Source organism: Leiobunum rupestre, chromosome 2, assembly GCF_980474605.1.
Source record: "Leiobunum rupestre chromosome 2, qqLeiRupe1.1.hap1, whole genome shotgun sequence".
NCBI lineage: Eukaryota > Metazoa > Arthropoda > Arachnida > Opiliones > Sclerosomatidae > Leiobunum > Leiobunum rupestre.
The window spans coordinates 17,935,546-17,954,926 of NC_143385.1; the positions used below are offsets into that span (position 1 = coordinate 17,935,546).

The 19,381-nt window shown below is 36.9% G+C and overlaps 1 protein-coding gene across 2 annotated transcripts in view; it reads right to left on the bottom strand.

Annotated features, from left to right (window-relative positions):
* Positions 1-3,264: 3,264 nt before the first annotated feature.
* Positions 3,265-19,381, bottom strand: part of LOC149956265 (SEC14-like protein 2) — a 43,128-nt gene continuing 27,011 nt past the window's right edge. For both annotated transcript variants that reach the window (XM_090164684.1, XM_090164683.1), the window contains 4 exons: positions 5,636-5,722; positions 5,233-5,336; positions 4,829-5,147; positions 3,265-3,404 (listed from right to left, as the gene is read on the bottom strand). In XM_090164684.1, the coding sequence (XP_090020810.1) occupies positions 3,283-3,404; positions 4,829-5,147; positions 5,233-5,336; positions 5,636-5,722 (632 nt within the window). In that variant the 3' untranslated portion in view covers positions 3,265-3,282. The remainder of the gene's footprint in view (positions 3,405-4,828; positions 5,148-5,232; positions 5,337-5,635; positions 5,723-19,381) is intronic.

The window sequence follows — 19,381 nt, forward strand, 5'->3', positions numbered from 1 at the left end:
TTGAAAATCACGGGTGTAGATAATGTTGTCAATGGAGCAAGTGACGTCTTTAGAATTGAAACTTGAGGTTTCACAATTGTCAAAATGGGAACTGTTTTTGGGAAACACATTAGGGATCAATAACAACTTATATTAATATCAAAAGCGTTATGAAACATACCTGGAGGTGTAATTTTGGATTTTAACCATTCTTGGGTTGTGAAAAATTGATGATCGAAGTGTTTGGAGCAAATGTAAGTTTGGTACTTAACACAATTGACATTAAAACCTGGTTTAAATTCCGCCAACCAGTCCGCCCATTGTGTACATAACAAAGGTTTAGTTTTCAACTTAGGGAAAGCTACAAAAGTAACGCCTTTCATGTGAGGTTTGTTAAAATATCGACTATCGCTATTGCATTTTGGAAATGCGCAATGTTTACAGGTAACCATATTAAAGGCGAATCGTTAACCATTGGCGAATCATTAACGAAAACTACTGAATCCTAACCATGGACTTTATTTCGCCCATGTCCTAACCGTCTTTTTCAAACGCCGTTATCAAAAATAAAATTCAAAAAAGTTTCAAACTTTCAAGGACTGCCGACAGATGGCTCTAAAGTCAACCGGAAAATGCGTCAGAATTTGTTCTAAATCTCATTCCCCCACACTCTGTCATCCCCCTTTGACCGTGTTTTTAAAGAGACGTACCCGTTTATACGCACAAGCTTGCAGCAGTCATGTCCTACTTTAATTCGCCCATGATAATATTCAGCTAGGCTTATACCAAAAGCACCACCTTATTCCCAAGTCATCTAGCGACTTGTTATGCCTTTAAACAGGTGGCCGGGTTATAATTCGTAGGAGGGTGGTGGCAAGCCCTACATGCCACGCGAGCCAACAGCGCCCTACACTAACTAAGTAACTATTACCGTTAACACCTTACAGCTACATTCAAGTACCTCCGTTTGAAAGCGCAGATGTTAGTGTTACCGTACGTTGGTGGCAGTAGCAGCGCTAAGGTTTTTTCACAGGTGGGCTAATTATTTTTTGGCCCCTAAAAATTTCGTGGCCCTTACAACTTTAGTGACCCCTTATAATTTAGTGGCTTGCCTTACCAAATGTGTTTTTATTTTAAACAAGCGCATTAGGGCTTCTTTAAACCTCGAGGAGGTAGAAGTTTGCTCTTGCTAAAATAATAGAACAGAAAAGACTAAACAACAACTCGAGAAAGACTTGCAAAAGACAACTATCTCGTTCTGGAGCTCAAAACGAAATGGCGAGAAATATTCACAAAAATAAGCGGCTTAGCGGGAACATTGGATTGACCATATTTTGCAATAGTTGTGAAATCGAAAAAACCCAAAATTTTCCAAGAAGCGAGAAGAGCAAGGGGGTTTTGCCGCTATCGTCGCGTTTACTGGACCCCTACTGATCTTGTATCCGACCTGGAGAGGAACAGGGGCGTGTGCGGGGTATTTCCCTGAATGCCTGAATTCACTTAAGCCCATTTCTTTTCTTTCTATTGTCCATTCAACTTTATCTCAATTTTTGCTCCTTTCCTCCCCAATCTGTTTGTTTATGGTCTAATATCTTTTTGAGTAAACGAATTGATTTTGAAAGAGTTTTTTTTCGGAGAAACGTTTCTTGGCAATAAAATAAATTTATAGAGATAAAGAAAATTCAGATATGTGGCCTTTTTAATATAAATATGTGGCCCCTCTCAGAAATGCAGGTGGGCCAAATCCCACCTCAGCCCACCCTTAGCGCCGCTACTGGTTGGTGGGAAGATGCACATGATTTTCATCCTTCCTACCGATGACTCGGCCTCTCTCGGCGACACCCAATCACGGCTAAACGCTTAAACACGTTTAATCAAGCAGCCTCCCGCGAAGTTATAGTTACCATTCCTCGTTTCTAAACTGAAAGTAGTTTCGATCGGCTCAACCCAGGGGCGCCCGCAGAAAGTTTTCAAAGGGGGGCAATCTTCATACTTAGTGAAAATGGGAAAGGAACTTCATACCTTTAATAGTACATTTATAGCTCATATAAGGGGGGCATTTGCCCGTTTGCCCCTCCCCCCTGCGGGTGCCCATGGCTCAGCCGTTGACGGACTCTGGTAAGAAACAGTCCTTCGCCAATTTCAGTGGAGTTGGAAATGCAGATATCCAAGTGTTCATAGTGGTCCAGAAGGCCTTCATCGAAGTCAAAGAGGGAAGCGCGGCAGCTGCTGCGACTGAGGTGAGCGCAGTTTGCAGATTCTTTAGAAGTAAATCCACGGAAACCGGTGGAATTTGCGGCAAATAGACCCTTTCTTTACGCTATTTACAATCAACACAATATTGTTCGTCGGTAAAGTAGCTAAAGCTAAGGTGTCATATAAATTTTCGTTAACCAGTAAGCAAATACGCACGTGCTTAGTGTTCTTAAAAAATTTCCTTTTCCGAACTTACCAAAACTGCTAAATCAGTTTCACGCAAAAAATAAACTCGGTTCAACAGTGTCATTTGCAGTTTGGAACCATTCCGTCAATGGCAAACCCGGTAATGGAAAATTTGACTTGATCCAATGTCCAGAATTAGATTCAACTGGAATCAAGACCATTTTGAATCCATTTAGGTTAGGTTGAAATAATTTTAAACAAATAGGAATAAAGTTGAACTTCATACATTTTAATAGGCGCTTCAATAAAACATCTTCAGGGAAATCGCCAGGAAGTAATATATCCGAGAGCCTGGACCTGCAGGATACTGTTTATTTGATGCTTGTGCAAATAATGTAAACTTTTCACCTGTAAACAGAACGTTGCGTTTATGCTAAGCCTTAATATATCAAAAAAGCTACCAGGTTCAAAGGAAACACTTGTTGCATACCGTACAGGGGAAAGGTTTCCATTATTTCAACAAGCACTATACAAACAAACAGTAACTTGTCGGTCCTGGCTCTCGGAAACATTAATTTACTTCTTGGCGATTTCCTTGAAAATGTTTTATTGAAGGGCCCATTACATCAAATGTAACACATTTTGAACTTTAATATGTAGAATTTTTTATATAATTTTGAAATACAATTTTATCCACAATTTTTGAAATTAAGGATATATACATTATGGAGGCACTAAAGTGCTTAGGGTTGCGAAGGGTCTAAATACGGCTCTGTCTATAATTTATAATACAATTTTAATTTCATTTTCTGCGTAGGACCTGTAAATTTTTGTAAAACTTATATTAATTAAAATAACTTATTTTTTATTTAAATTTAGTATGTAAAATTTATTGAAATTTTTAACACAATTAAAAGTGTATTAGTATTCTGAACTACCCAAAGAAATTTCAGTGATAGCAGAATCTGGTGTAAAAACTTGAATGGAATAAGTGAGTTTCTTGCTCCTATACCAACTGTATCTGTTGTCGAATGTTAGTGTATCTGTAATATAAAAATTAATTACAATCAAAAATCCAATATTTACGGTATGGTGAATCACTGATAACACTTTTGTTGGTTTATTAAAATCGAATAAATGTTGCAATGCTTATTAGTGTTTTTCCTGTTGTCTATGAAAATCGCGAATCAATTGTTTAGCCTATAATTTCGCAGTGATTTCGTTAGTTTAGGCTATGATAATAAAATGTTAGGTTTAGAGTAGGTTTAGGTTAGGTTAGGTGGGTTTAGGTAAGGTTTAAATAAGGCTCAAATTAGGTCAATATAATACTTGAAGAAAGACTGGGTTACCGAGGAATTTTTGATTATATAAAATTGGGAACCATAGCTAAGTACTATTAATCAAACGTGGGCCCTAATATTGGTCTAAAGTTTCAATTTTGTTGGTTTTTCATGACCAAATATTTCAGTGACGAAATATCCGAATTCCACCATGCCAATTCCATTAATGGTTTTCGAGTATGCCCTACATATTGCTTATTGAAACTTTTCGTCTACCACGTAGCGTACAAAAACTAACACTTCTAAGACTGTGAAAAATTTCACGATTATTCAGAAATTTACGAATAAGAACGATCTCCCTCGAGAGAGTACATACTGAAAATTTCACATTTCTAGAAAGTATAATTTTTGAGAAAAATGCCTGGGCCGATGAAATGCAGACACCCTGTATATGTTCGATGAGAGCCGTATTTATCTAGACCATAAAAATGCAACTTGTATCTTAAATCTTTGCAGGTTTAAATGGGTGAGAATTTCCCTGTTAAGCGCGTAAGAATACACAGGCATCACGATTTGATATACACCACAATGTAAAATAAATTGATTGATAATATTTACAGAAATACATGAATTTCTGATATTTATTCAGGGTGTTTTTTGTCGGTCGAAAAAGTTTTTTTTTTCCAAAAACTATGTTTTCTAGAAAGTTGAAATTTGTACTGTACATTAAACGTGCCGGGGGACACTTTCTACCAAAATTGCATCTAAATCGAAAAATATTTTCACGTATTTTGAAAATTTAAATTTTAACCGCTAGGTGCTATAAGAAAATTGTCCATGAGAAAATTGTAGAGCGTCACCGAAAACGTACAAATAGCGTTGGCGCGAAAAATAGACGTCTTTTTCACTGAAAAAATACGACTTGAAAAAGTGACAACTTGGGCAAGCTAAAATAACTTTTATGGAATTCTGTTGGGAGAGTAGTGTAACTTTATGAAAGTCAGAAATTTGTTAATCTGGTGTTTAATGCAATAATATATAATAACATAATAATATTATAATAATATTATATTATTATATATAATTATTTAAATATTATAAGAAATATGATTATTGCTCCTTTATAGTCCGATAAGAAAATGGCTCAGCGGTGACACCACATTTCTCTCTAAAAACAAAGTGCTTACATTTTCCTGTGTTTAGACACTTCCATTTTTCTTCCTGAGGAACCAAATAAGAGTTGGCTTTGTCCAGTGGTACCACCACCACTTGATCTTCGAAGTCGGTGTTATTGTTGCTTTCCTTGTCATCCGGAGTGAACGACAGACCAAAGGCTATGTCGTGACTTTCGGTCACAAATGTCCAACTGATGACCGAACCAGGCTCAGTAATTTGAATGTTCGCGCGCATGACGCCTTTACTCGGCACCGTGGCGCTTTTCATCAGATCCCTGTCCATTTCCAGCGTTTTGTAGAAGGATTTTGGAACAGGCCCTCCCATCACGACCTTCGGATTGGAAAATTTGTCGGTAAAAGTGAACACCTTTGCTTAGAAAGCTAGTTCTTGATTAGTGGATATTGTATTAAGTTACCTTGCAACACGGGTTGCCATCCACTTCGTCGACCAAATTTCCACCCCAGTGTTTGGGAAGTTGATCATGGTCTATCATCTCAAGCAAGGCATCCTTCCATTCGTCTTAAATAAATATTGAAAAAGGCTCATACAACTGATGAAATAATATTTTTTTTATTAAATAAAATCTTCTTATAATCTAATAGACCAATACGTCTTTGTATAATATTATCCCCAATCATTTTCTGACTAAGGCATGACCTAACAGCAAGTACTGTGTTCAAAGCTTAATTAATTAATAAATTAATATAAACAGATTAAACTTGCTTAAATTTAATTAATTACTAATAGGTGTTCCATACGGACCTAAATACCCATTGACTATTTGACTTAAAGGAAGTATATAAAGGTAACTTAATTACCTTTTCCAAACATACTAATCTTTTTTTTGGTATCGTCGCTTATAAATGGCTTGCACATGGAGAAAAAGATTTGGAAATATGTGGGAGCTGTTAAAACCAAAACAAAAATATATAAAAAAATTAAAAAAACAAAATTATTAGTTATTAATTAATAGGTGTTTCTATAAAATACAGGAGGTTACGTGTAAACGTTTGTTCTACGTCACTAGCTATTATAGTTATTGAAGATCGAAAGCACGCGCTCGAGTCGATAGTGATTTTGGAATTTGAAGTCCACGTTCAAAAGGTGCGTGCCAATAAAGTATTCAAAAGCTTAAGCGCGTGACGCGAAGAAAAACATTTTTTTATTGTTTTACTTTAAGAAAACCCCTATTGAATTAATTTTTTTAAATATTTGCATAGAGGAATAGGGCTGGAGCCGAGTTCTAAATACATTTTAACCAGCCAGCGTTATGCCAGTAGTAGTGTGGGGGTTGACATAAAAGGGGGTAGGAACCCGGTGTTTTTCGTACAGATTGCACAGTTGGCGCCATCTAATAATTGATACATTTTCAATCGTGGCGGCAGTCACGGCAGTGTCCGACTCGTTTATGGCGTCGTGTTGGTGAGAGAGCAATTAATATAATGTAATTGAAGGATTAGATAGTTTGGAATTAAAAATAGTAGTGTGTTTATAGTTTACAATGGTAAAAAAATATTGTTTGTATCGTGCGTGTAAAAATCGGGAGGAATCAAAGAAATCCGAGGGTATAACATTTTACCCTGTTCCAAAACCAACTTCAAATATTGTAAAATGCTTAAGATGGCTTGATGCCATTAGTCGTGACGATATTGACCCAATAAATGTTAAATCACATCACTTTGTATATAACATCCATTTTTTGGTGGAAAAGGTCCAACAGTGGATTTCCCGGATCCGATCAAACAATACAAGGTATTTTTAAAGTGATTTTTCTTAAATATCATATACTTATAAATTTTTATCTCAATAGGATTTGCAAGATTTGGATCATAGCTATTTCAAATCTGTATTAGCCGTTGACTGCCCTAGAGAGCAAATCTCTGATGCTAATGAAATTGCTGCTGTAGATGACAAAACAATATTAAACACGAAGAAAGATGTACAAGATTAAACTGAAAGAAATACGGTACGCTAGGAAAACAAAAATGGGGTAGGGAAATAATGAATATGTGACATAATGATTTAGTTCATGTACAATATATTTTTCTACAAGTTCAGCCAGGTTGTTTCCCTACGCCACTTTAATCACAAAAATTGCCTTCAATAGTGAATGCTAATTAGTTTATCACAAATAGAATCCACATTATAGCCCTTGCAAAACTGTTGATGTAGTTGACAAAACAATAGGGAACCCAATGGAAAAATTACAAGCTTCCACCGAAGAAAATGAGGTTTTGATTTTAAAATTATTTTGCCATCGATAGCGTATTGTAATTAGTGTATCTTAAATAGAATCCTCAAGTCTTATATCATTGCCCTTGCAAAACTGCTAATGTAGCAATAGAGGTACCAAATGAAATTCAAATTATGAACATTGGAACCCCCTCTACTGAATATGAATTAATATCAAAGGAGTCTGATATGTCAGTTATCAATCTATCACCTGATTTAGCTATTAGGAACATCGCGAAAGATTTCTTATGTCATCAGTCAGAAAATTTAGATTCCTTTGATTGGACCATGGAGATGTCACAAGAGTCAATGGAGCAGCTGCCTCGATCAATTAACAAACTAAATTTTAGAAGGAGTGTGGATAACAGCCTACTTAATAGAATAAAATATTATCTTCTGGGGTGAAGTTATAGAGAAAATACACCCCTTTTTCACAACATCTAACATAGACTTCAATCTCCCAATCTTTGACACTAACAGAATTGCTTAATGTGTTAAAAGCTCTTTCTTGTTTTTAAAAGCTGCAAGGGTGTACAAGGCGAATTGTGTGACCATTTTAAGGGACTGTATTTAAAATCCAGTAGGATTTGTAATTAAACTAGCTCTATCAGATCTGACAAATGCAACGAAAAGCAGCTATTTGTCCCCAATGCAGAGTTTCAAAAAAGTGTTACAAAACCGTAAAAAAAGAGAAAAGCCAGAATGCCCTCTGAAAAAAAAATTCGAATTTGCGTTATATGACAAACATTGAAGATAAAGAGAAGGTGAAGGGGTTAAACAAAAGACATGTGGCATTAACGAATCGATTAAAGGTTTTAGAAGGCAAAATCCAAACGAGTTTTAAAAATAAAGGAATATTTTAGACAGAAAAAGACAATAAAGAGTTTGAAGACATCTTTGGGCTTACGTAGGGGGCCTCCATTTTAAAAACTATAGGCCTACTTGGGGCCTCCAATTTAAGAAAAGGTGCCTACTTTAGGCCTCCAATTTACGAAAAAGGTGCCTTCTTGGGGCCTAAAATTCATTGAAAAGATGACTAGTTGACTACCAGTTTGTTTTATTCCTGAACGGGCGGTAATCTTTGCTTTCCACTTTAGAAAACGAGCCCCCTCAGGGGCCCCCAGCAGCCTAAAAAGGGTAGGTTAAGCGGTGTTAACATTCCGAGTTTATTTTTAAAATGGGTTCATTGTAATAGAGACTTGGCACTCCGTAGCTTTGGCCATGGCTGCCATTGTGGTCATATTTTTCTCCCCACGATAAAACAATTGAAAAAAAAAACTGTGACGTGGCACTGCCAAGTCCCTATTCGGGGAACAAACAGCTGCTTCCACGTTATCGTAAAACGTAAAAAGGACCTCGGACCTTAGCTCCCCTCCACCTCGTGACAAGTTCAAAGAGCGAAATGTCTCCCCCCTCCCACAAGATGCAAATCGAGAAAGGGGGCCCCCGCACTTGACACCTGTTCGTCCGAGAGCTACCGTGTTGTCAAGAATGTCGTTTGTTGATTAGCGCAATATCGTCCTAGAAGGGGTGGGCCTCCACCATGGGGGTAAAACTGGAAAGCTCCAGCTTATTTGGGGCAGCTTCCCCTTTTTCCGACGCCACTGCCAGGAGTGCATGGAGTGCTACGCTCGCCACTGGATACCGGCACCCCCGGATGTCTGAGAAACCCCACCGAAGAAACGTTTCTGAAAGAAACACTGATTTGGGGGTTTGTGATTCGCCCACTGGGTCACGTGTTCGAAAGGCTGGTGGTCACTCTTATCTTAACGAAGTTAAGACATTATTTTTACCAGAGTTTCATTTGATTTTGTGCGCTTCTTCAAAGCAGTTCTCTACATTTAGAGTCTTTCTCAGTCAGCTAGTTTATATAGTTAGTATGCTTTTTTCAAGCTTTTTATTTAGTACCTAGTTATTTTTTTACAAAACTATATTAGTGGTGTCTGTTTTGTTTTAATATTTTTGGCAAGAGCCGACTTCTACCTCCTAGAGGTTTAAAGAAGCCGTACTGCGCTTGTTTTAAATTAAACATTTCGGGCTAGTTTATATAGTAAGTTGGCTTTTTTCAAGCTTTTAGTAGCTAGATATTTTGAACCAAACTATTGGTGGTGCCGAGGGTGGTACCATTCTTAAAACTATCTTTTTTTAAGACTATAGTGGTACCATTTTTAAAAGACGTAATATCTTAAGTTTTTACTTTAAAAACTAAAACCAGAATGAGTTCCCGAAAGTTTATGTCGGGGGCCCAAAAACGCCAAAAATGTAATGTAACCGTCAGCTAAAATAAATAATCTGAATTCAGAATTCAGGGGAGACTCTAGGTTTTACAGAGACTGAAAACAGTAAAAAAAATGTTGTTGACGTTTTACACAATGTCGATGTCAGTCCGGCTAAGGAGGTAGTTCTAAATTCTGAGTTATCGGAAATTTTGGTTGAATCCTCTAATAGAGCCTCGATTGCAAAGAGAGACAATTCAAACGTAAGACGATTAATTGCTTTAGCTATTAGTTTAGATAAGGATTGTCTGCCTGTTCAACCTAACCTCGCGTCTTTTCCCAAAACCCTAATGGGTGGTAAAAACCGAGGCTTCAATTCTTCTTGGTACACAAAATACCAAATGCTCGAATATTCTGTAGCAAAAGATAAAGTTTATTGTTTTTGTTGTCGGCATTTTTTAGGTGGCAGAAATACGGGATTTATTATGGGGTTTTCGGACTGGAAAAATATGGCCAAAAAGTTCGAAGAACACTTTACTTCGACTAAATCTTTACACCAACAGTCTTATAAAAAATATTCAGACTATTTGGAATCGAAATCTCGAGGCTCAAAGTATGTCAGGTTGATCAGCATCATAAAACAGACGTTGCTAGAAATAGAGATGTCTTAGCTGCTCAACGTGCAGATAATAGTACTGTGCTCTCAACAAGATCTCGCTCTTCGGGGGCATAGGTCGGACGATGAAAATGGGAACAGGGGCAATTTCGTAGAAATTTTAGATTTATTAAAGAGAAATTGTCCCGACTTAAAAGCCAAGTGCGAAAGTATGCCATATAATGCTAAATACATACATAGCACTGTCCAAAATGAGCTGATTAACCTTAGTGGAAATTTTGTTAGGCGAATGATGGTAAAGGAGGTTAATGAGTCAGGTGGTTTCTTTTCCGTAATTGCCGATGAGACTAGAGATAATGCGGGAGTAGAACAGCTGAGTGTTTGCATTAGGTATACTAGAAAGGAAATTGGCGTAGTAGAGCGATTTTTAGCACACACAAATTTGCATAAGTTCGACTCTGAAAGCTATAATTACACTTTGACGGAGAATGGACTGAAAATTGAAAATTGCGTTGCTCAGACTTATGACGGGGCCAGTGTAATGAGTGGGCACGTAAAAGGGGTGAGGGTTCAAATAGAGAAGGCAGTAGGTGGAAATTGTCCGTACGTCCATTGCTATGCCCATCGTTTAAATTTAGTTTTGGTTGAATGCTGCTCCAATATAGTCGCGGTTAGGGAATTACTCGGACTAGTTCAAGCGATCTCTAATTTCCAAAGCAATTCAGTTATTAGGAGTTAATGTTTTGATAATTCTCAAAAAGAGAAATAGTTCTTAAAATGCCGCAAAGCTGCGCAGGCCCGTACACGGGGGGGGGGGGGGCGCCAGGGGATGCTCAGCGCCCCCAAATGAGTACTTGAGCATCCCCAATCTGACTGACCCAAAAAAAATCGAGTGCTCAATTAACGAAAGATATGATCTAAAATATTTGTATATTAACCAAAAAGGAAAATTACTTTTACTAGAGAGCTAGTATCAGTAAATATTTGAAACCATTTTGCTAAAGTTCATGAAAATTGCTTTCGCGCGTCTCACTGCACCAGAAAAACTTTTCAATTGTAGAAATATTGAACCAGCTGATCAAAGATGTTTCGACGGATATTTTAGGGCTACAACCGGATTAGTATATTTACTAATTTCATAGGTGGGGAGATAAAAATTACTCAAGGTATTGGCACCCCCAAAAAGAATTTGAGCGCCCCCGAGTTTTGGCGGCTGTGTACGGGCCTGAAGCTGCGACACTAGGTGATGGAGCAAAATAAGGTCTTCATTACTTCAGATGCAGATTTGATTATGTTCTATTAGCATTGGAGAACTTGGTAGAAAATGGTAAGCCCGAAGAAGCTGCAGAGTGTCGAGGGTACATATAGCAATTACAAAACTTCACTAACTTGATTTTGATTACGGCTTTAGATGAAATATTAGGTATTACCAACTCCTTGTCGGAATATTTACAAAGTTCGAGAGTCGTTCTAACTGAAGCTATCTCTATTTGCAAAGCTACCATAACTACCTTAGAGCAGTGGCGTCACCAGGATTTCTAAACTGGTGGCGCTTAAGCCATAAGCACTGGTCAGGGGCGTCTCATTGAGTGATATGGGGGAGGGGGGGCTTCCAAAAAGGTTTGTAAAGTTGAAACATTGAGACCGACTTGGAAAATTGAAATTTTGATGCCAATTTTTAAGTTTGAAGAAACTTTTCGCCAAGTGAATTGGAAAAATTCTGAATTTTAGGAAGCACTTTTGGAATTTTTAGGTGGCGCTTAAGAAATTTTTCAGGTGGCTCAAGCGCCGCCTAAAACACCCTACCGACGCCACTACCTTAGAGGAAGTAAGGAACCCCGAAAAATTCGACTTAATTTGGGACGAAGCTTCTAAGTTAGCAGAATCCGTTTTTATCACGGTTCCCGATCGCAACACTGCACCTTTAGCTTTAAGAAAACGAAAAATAATCCCTAATCAAAGACTAAAGCAGAGTGTGGTAACGTGTACAACAGGAAACCGAGACACTGAAGCAAAGACCTTAAATGAACAGTTGAGATCAACTTACTACCAAATAATCGATAAATTTATATCAGAAATGAAAAACTGATTTAAAAAAAATAATAGCCTAATTAAAGGAATAACTGCGTCTGACCCCGACTCGGAAAACTTTCTTGTAGAAAATGACGCCCTAGCCCACTGCCAAACATACACTCGCTTTAATTTCGACCTAGATTCCTTGAAAGGTCAAATTAAAATAGCCAGAAATTTAATAAAATCGAAAAAATTTAAAAGCGTAACAGACTGTTATCACTATCTAATGACGATGGAAGGTGGCTTTTCCGACTTACAATTGTTAGTTAAGCACTATAAAGATGTTCTGTGTATTCCCGTGGCCAATACTATTTCTGAAAGGAGTTTCAGTTTCTTGAATAGAATTGAAACGCGTCTACGGACAACAATGCGAGAGGATAGACTTTCCAACCTGGCCACATTATCCATTAATCGAGATTTATCGAATCATTTAAAAGAACATCCGATGTTAGTGGTTGATGAATTTGGGAAGAGCTCTAATCGCAGAGTGTCATTCATTGAGTAAAACGACTTAAATATTTAAAATAAGGAATTATTGGAATTGGGGATATTGGATATCTAAATGTTGGTTAAACTGGGGGACAAGTGAAAAATTAATTTAATTTTAGCTTCAAATAATTTGGCAATAAGAAACACGGTGAACTCTTTCAAAACCTAGAGTTAGTTAAAAGAAAAAAACGTGAAATTATTGATTGAAATTATTTCGTAGAGGGGGGCCTCTAAATTTATCGGTGCCTACTTGGGAAAAAATCCTGGCGGTGGTACTGTTAAAAATCCATTTGCGAGTAAGTCCATATTTCAGAAGCTGTTGTTACGTGAGCAGCTAAAATTAATTATGTCCAAAAAGTCTCGTCCCAAAAATACCACCCTGCAATTATACAATGGTGCCTTGCCATCAAAGCCAAAGCCCCAACTACTTACGAAAGCACGAGACAAGCTTTTACCCTTCCATCACAAAGGACTCTCTTCAACTATTCTGTCATCCTCACTACTAAACGTGGCTTTAGTGACTCAACACTCTCAGAAATGAAAAGTAAAATTAACATAGGATCACCAAAAATATTTCAGCCTAATAATTGATGAGATTCAAATCCAACAAGATCTGGTTTTCAGAAGTAACACTGGTGAATTAATTGGTACAACAAACTTAAACACTTTTCAGAATAAGGAACTGAAGCTGAAAACAGAATTAAAGGGAATACTGGAGAAATAAGCTCAAAAGTACCCTTAGCTTCCCATATATTACAAATTATGGCTAGAGGAAACACCACCAACTTTAAATACGCATATGCCTATATCCCTTGTGGTAACTTAACTGCCAATGACTGGGTTTAAAATTTTGTCAGTGGTTTTGACAAGGCATCCTCTAACCAGAAATTTATCAAGATGTGCACTGAAGTTGACGAGAAGAAAAACAACAGTAAAGTTGGCTACAAATGTGATAACCCCTATAATAACCGAAAACCAATCTTTTTCATATGGGATGTTTGCCACAATATTGAAACTGCAAAAAATGCGTTTGCCAACAGTGAAAAGAAGAAAAAACATAAGGACGGTGTCCATAGAACAATTCGTTTGTTTACTAAAAATAGAAAATCCATTCTTTGTAAACATGTTGTTGACACGTTTGAAAAAGATTCCTCCTCAGCGTTAAGGCTTGCTTCAAAACTGACGTACAATCATGTCTACCCAAATGCATTTACTTGTATGAAGGTTAAACTTGCAACTCAAGTACTAAGCAATACTGTGGCTAATGCCATGAAAGTACTTGTTGGTGATGAGGCGTCTGAAACTATTAAATTCATCAAATTGTTTGACACTTTTTTTGATAAGTTGAATGTATCAAATTTTACAAACTGTGCTCACAAAAGAAAACCAGCTCTGGCCCCTTACACAAGCCTAGATGATTGGCGTTTTAAAGTAACATCAGAACTTCATAAGTATATAATATATCTCTTAGAGGAGAGGTTATCATCTATGTAGCAGAAAAAGTTACACAAGCAGTATATCAAAAGTGACATAATTACCAAAAGTGTGATACTCCCTGTACTTTCGTATGCAAAAGGTTTATTGAATGATCGACTCGTTATCGACCACATAGACTATTTATTGTCACCCTTTCTGCCTCTTTTTTAGTCTCTGGTATTATATCATAGGTGATAGCGTGTCCACAGAACGACTAAAAATAAAAAATACACAAGCTTTGACCAATGCCACATATTTCTTCCGTTTCTCACATTAGAGGCGTTATTTCTTCGTTTTAACTCCCTTCCCTCCCCAAGACATACTTTCCCTTCTCCCCTCCCTACTTGTATTTTGCTCGTATCATTCATTAAGAAATAGGTCCGGATGACACACTTTTGGTAATTACATCACTTTTGGTATATAGCATATAAGCATAAATTTATTAATTTTACCCATGAATATAGAACGGTACCTTACCTGTATGGTGCTATCCCGATCCGGTAGAAGGCCGGGCTTGCGAAGCTAAGCCGCTACTACGTCAAATTGTTTAGCCAATTAAAAGCTAGGGGAAACTCACTAGAAGAGGTTGTAAATACAGTATATCCGTCTAGTGTAAGAGGGGCGGAGCTGATAGTTCTACCCCTTTCCGACAGAGATAGAAACATATCTAGATATGATATAAGGATGAATACTTATTTCTTGGAGCTATATTATATACTTCTTTTAAAACGCGAAATATAATAACAAAGTGCTTAAAATTAGGGGCTCGAGGAGGAATTTCTGGGCTATTTGGATGAGTGGGAGGAAGAAATAGAGCAGTTGGATAAAATGAACCAGTTGGATGAAGATACTGACAAGTTCAAAATGATACTTATTACTTAGTAGGGAAACGATTGAAGGTCTACGAATAACTTGTTTGTTAATGATTAGCTAATCGCATTCTTTTTACAAAAAATCATACTATTAATATATTTATTGAGTTCATTCCACAATTACAATCGTCAAATTTCTAATTAAAAAAGGAGCGCCATTTATCTAAGCTTAAACAGGACCTAATGGAAAATTACCTCAGTAAACAACGAGCAGCTTGTGGCGCTGGAGAAAATTCAACTGTAAATCAATATTTTCAAAGCACTAAAAGACTTAAAACTTATGAAAACACTTATGGTTAAAGTCACAAATGGAAATTGTTCCGCAACGAAAAAAAAGAGAGCTGCAAGAAGGAAAGCTGCCCGTGAGGCATTTTGTGAAGAGTCTTTATGAGATAAAAAAAAAATTTCATGGAAAGAAAGATAGGAGAAAAATGATTGTAGACCATTGGACCGAAATCCCATTCGTCCGAATGTACCATTCAACCGAATTCCAATCGACCGAAAACCGCGTTTTGCGCGGTTTTCATTCAATATACCGTTAGTGATACATATTTATATATCGTAGGTTACGTGACGATAGTATATCTAATTTGGACTAAACTATGTCTTAAATATTTATTATTTCGTACCGACGTGTATTTTTAGACCTTTTCCCCTTGAAATTTGATATTTTCCGGGTTTAATTTTGGAAAATAACCTTGATAAGACCCGACGTGAAATAGTTGCCTACCATATCTAACCTAACCCAACCTAACCTAACCTAACCTAACCTAACCTAACCCAACCCAACCCAACCTGAACTAACCTACCCGAAGTGAAAACGAACCAGATTTAAATTTCCCATTCAACTGAATCCCGCCATGTTGGGCTATAAACGAAAATACTTTTCGGTTCAATGGGATTCGGTCAAACGGGATTCGGTCCAGTAGCATACAACCGAGAAAAATTGATGACTTTTTAATGTATATTTTAATTTTATTACTCCTCAATTGTCGTGGCATTAGCCTTTAAACTTAAAGTACTGTTCTTTTTTGCGTAATTACTTTTAACACTTTTCGTATACCGCTACTGTTTAAACTGTCTCTCTTTAAAGGAATATTGTCACCTGGTATTTTTCTATTTTTGTATTTTAGTTCAGTTTTCCGTTTGTAGGTCGGCGCTACATGTCAAGTCGACGACAGCTATACTTTACTGTTACTTTCGTATATGGTACGCATTAATACTATGGCCTTGCGTGGAGTAGTTTTGCTATTTGAGCAGTGACTATATCTTGTTTTTAGCGTATGCGTTGCGAGTAACTCGGAATCCTAATGGCGCGAAATTTTGAACTTGAAATCAACGATTGTTTACGGCTAGCTTAAACTAACCGTGTGAAATTGTTTTAATATTTATTTAAATAATTATATTTTAACTGATAAAATTTTCTATTATTTTTATCGATGGATAAAAGTAATAAGCTCAAGAATAGATATTTTAGTCGTTGAAATTTAACTCGGCTTTTTTTTAATATTAAAATATACTATATCTCGAATACCATGGTAATAAATGAAATATCATAATGGGTAATCCATAGTTAATCTTATAATTTTCGACTCAATTATTCATGACAAAACGCATTTATCTATACGGATAAATTAATACGGTGATTTTCTTTACCGATACAATTAACTGAATATCAAAAGTCAAAATTTCAGCCAGAGATTCCAACCGTAGACCGGTTTCGTCCGTTTGGGGCTCATCAGTACTGTGTAGGAACTCTGGCTATCCTCGGAAATCTGCCGATATCAGTAAAACTAATAAACAATCAGAGTGCCCTATATGTGAGCAGTCCAGTGTAATTTATAGTGAAATTCTTCACCAATTATTGCATGGCAGTCGCTATTCAGCAGACATTTTATTATTTTTTAATTTTTTTATTTATACCTAATTACCAATAACCACTATTATTTATTGTATCAAAAATACTAATATAATATTTAAACAATTTCATTCCTTATAATTTTCTGTATATTGGAATTAACATTTAATACGATAAATATTGTCTACAAAAACTCACTAAGCAATACACGTCCGGTCCTAAGACATCTAAAATATTAAGGGTTCACATTAACCAATTTTAATCAATTTGGTTTACATCAGATATTTCCTAGATATTTTTGATACTTTTATTTTAACGCTAGTTACTGTCGTAATGGGTTTTAAAACAAGCATTCGTCGAAACCTTATGTGTGGAGATGCTATATTATACAAAGGATGTTACATACGCGATGAATTACGCAATATGATTGTAGGGATTTACGAAAATCGTACAAGCAGTAGGCCTTCGATTTACAAAAATTGAAGGAACTGTTGCAACGCGTGAAATGCGTAAATTATATTCTGGATATATTTAATAAGCCATACATTTAGTTTTATCATTAAGCCAATTCCTAGTTAAATTTGTTTGCTACTATAAGATGGCCACTATTTTATTTCTCCAAATAATTTAGAGATATATCTAATATTTTATATTTAACAGTTTTTTTTACTGCGTGTTCATTATTTTCTATTTTTTTGATCGGCCGCCGAGACCATGGCGCAAACCACTCAGAGCGGCCAGTCCAAATCGGTTTTCAACGAACTATTGAAATAATTAAGTTAACAGTTACTGTCCCACAGTAGACATCGAGATAGCTTAATGTTTATAGTTAAAATAAATGAATTGCGAATTTTGTAGAAATTGTAATTTATGGAATAAAGTTTGAACTAAAAAAATAGTTTTGAGAGGGTGGATATTGAAAAAGGTAAGCGACTGAAACTGATAACCCAGGCCACCAAATTTTTAGAAGGCCCATTTTTACAACTCAAGGGGGTGCAAACGAAACATTGTAATATTTGGTTAGGCGCAAAATGGGCCCAAAATCACCCTGCTCTTAGGAGAATCAAGTGAATTTGAAAATATATTTCTTCCGGGGATTATTTTTACATTCCTAGATTTTAGTTTACATTTAAATTTTACTACATTCATTTATTTTCAGAAAATAACATAAATAATGAGTTTTTTAATTACGTACACAAATTAATCGTATTTTTAACACCGATGTGGAAGCGTTTACACTCAAACGAATCAAATGTCCTTGTACCACGAGGACCAAGTTGTTTCCCATGCCCGGGGAAGTCAAAAGGCCCAGTAGCCACCATAAATCACGAATTAATTTTTTTCTAAATTGGGATTTACAGGTTTCAAACGTCCCCGACACTCAGTTTCTAAAAATATCGAACAATATAGCAAAATATTTCGCCAACCAGTTCGCGGGAAAAGTCGTAAAATCCGGTACGGTTTCTAACCTTAAAAGTACAGTTATTAATACTTATAAAGTCTTTTTTTGAGGCCCGAAATTGTTTTCCCGGTCCCGGGCCCGCTCTACGCTGCCCTGTAAGCTACCCATAGTTTTACCGATTTCACGTTTTGCTTTCTTATTTGAAATGCCTTATTTTCGGGGAGAAATGTAAAATTGAATGCAATATCGTAGTCTCCTCTTCGGGGCTTTTCCCTCTTACAGATCTTTTGCCGCTATTTCAGACGAGGGCTACCATTTCCCCCCGGAGGAGAGAAAACCTTCTCTCCTCCAAGTTGTGAGGGCGGACCAACAGGGATGAAATGGGCAGGCAGGGGTTAGACCAATTATTACTATATGGTTATTTGGTAGTATATAGCGAAGCAATAAAAGTGGGTGGAGCTAACTTGGTCCTATTACTACCCTGCCATATCAATGGACTTTTTGTGCAGGATACTAGACAAGAGACCTCGTACTCAGAAAGACTGATCTAAACGTTTCGCTCGTGCCTCGAATTTTGGAAATCTTTCATTTTTACCTCTCCGAGGGTACTATGTAACCTAGGAGGGGTTTTACAATCACCGTGTCTGTGTGTCTGTCTGTCTGTCTGTCTGTCAGGGTGTCTGTGTCCTGCGAACGCGTACGCATTTGTGTAGCAAAGTGTAATCATTGCTACGCATTATCTCGAAATCCGCGTTCGCAATTGCTTGGAATTAGGGAACGAAGTCGAAAGGTTGGCAAAACCACCGTGTGACGGTGAGCGTTAACGGATTGATTTGCGGTTGGGTTTGGATTGTCTTTTTTTCGTCAACGTGCACCGTCGCGACAGTTTTAATTCAGCTTGATTGGATATTTCTTTATTGCAATGTTTATGCATAGGTTGTGAATGTTGTGTTTGTGTAATGATGGTTGTGGATGTTGAGTCTGTTGTGTTTGTATGGGCGTTTTCTCTCCAACGTCTTATTAATGAGTTTGGGACGGACCGAGTGCTATTCAACCTCTCAACGTCCAATGGCAGGGTCTGAGGGTTTCCACCAATTGTACACGGTACTCGTCTTAGTATCAATTGGCAATTCGTTGGCGCCGGCCGGGAATCGAACCCGGGTCTGCAAGAGATTTACTCTAACCCCTCAGCCACCAACGCTTGCTAAATTACGGTGTTTTTCTAAAAAACAGCTTTGGCGAATGTCCTTTACAAAGTTATAACGTTAGGTAGTATAATTTATTCTACATCATTTTAAATATTTGTTAATTATATTAATCTTATATTTAA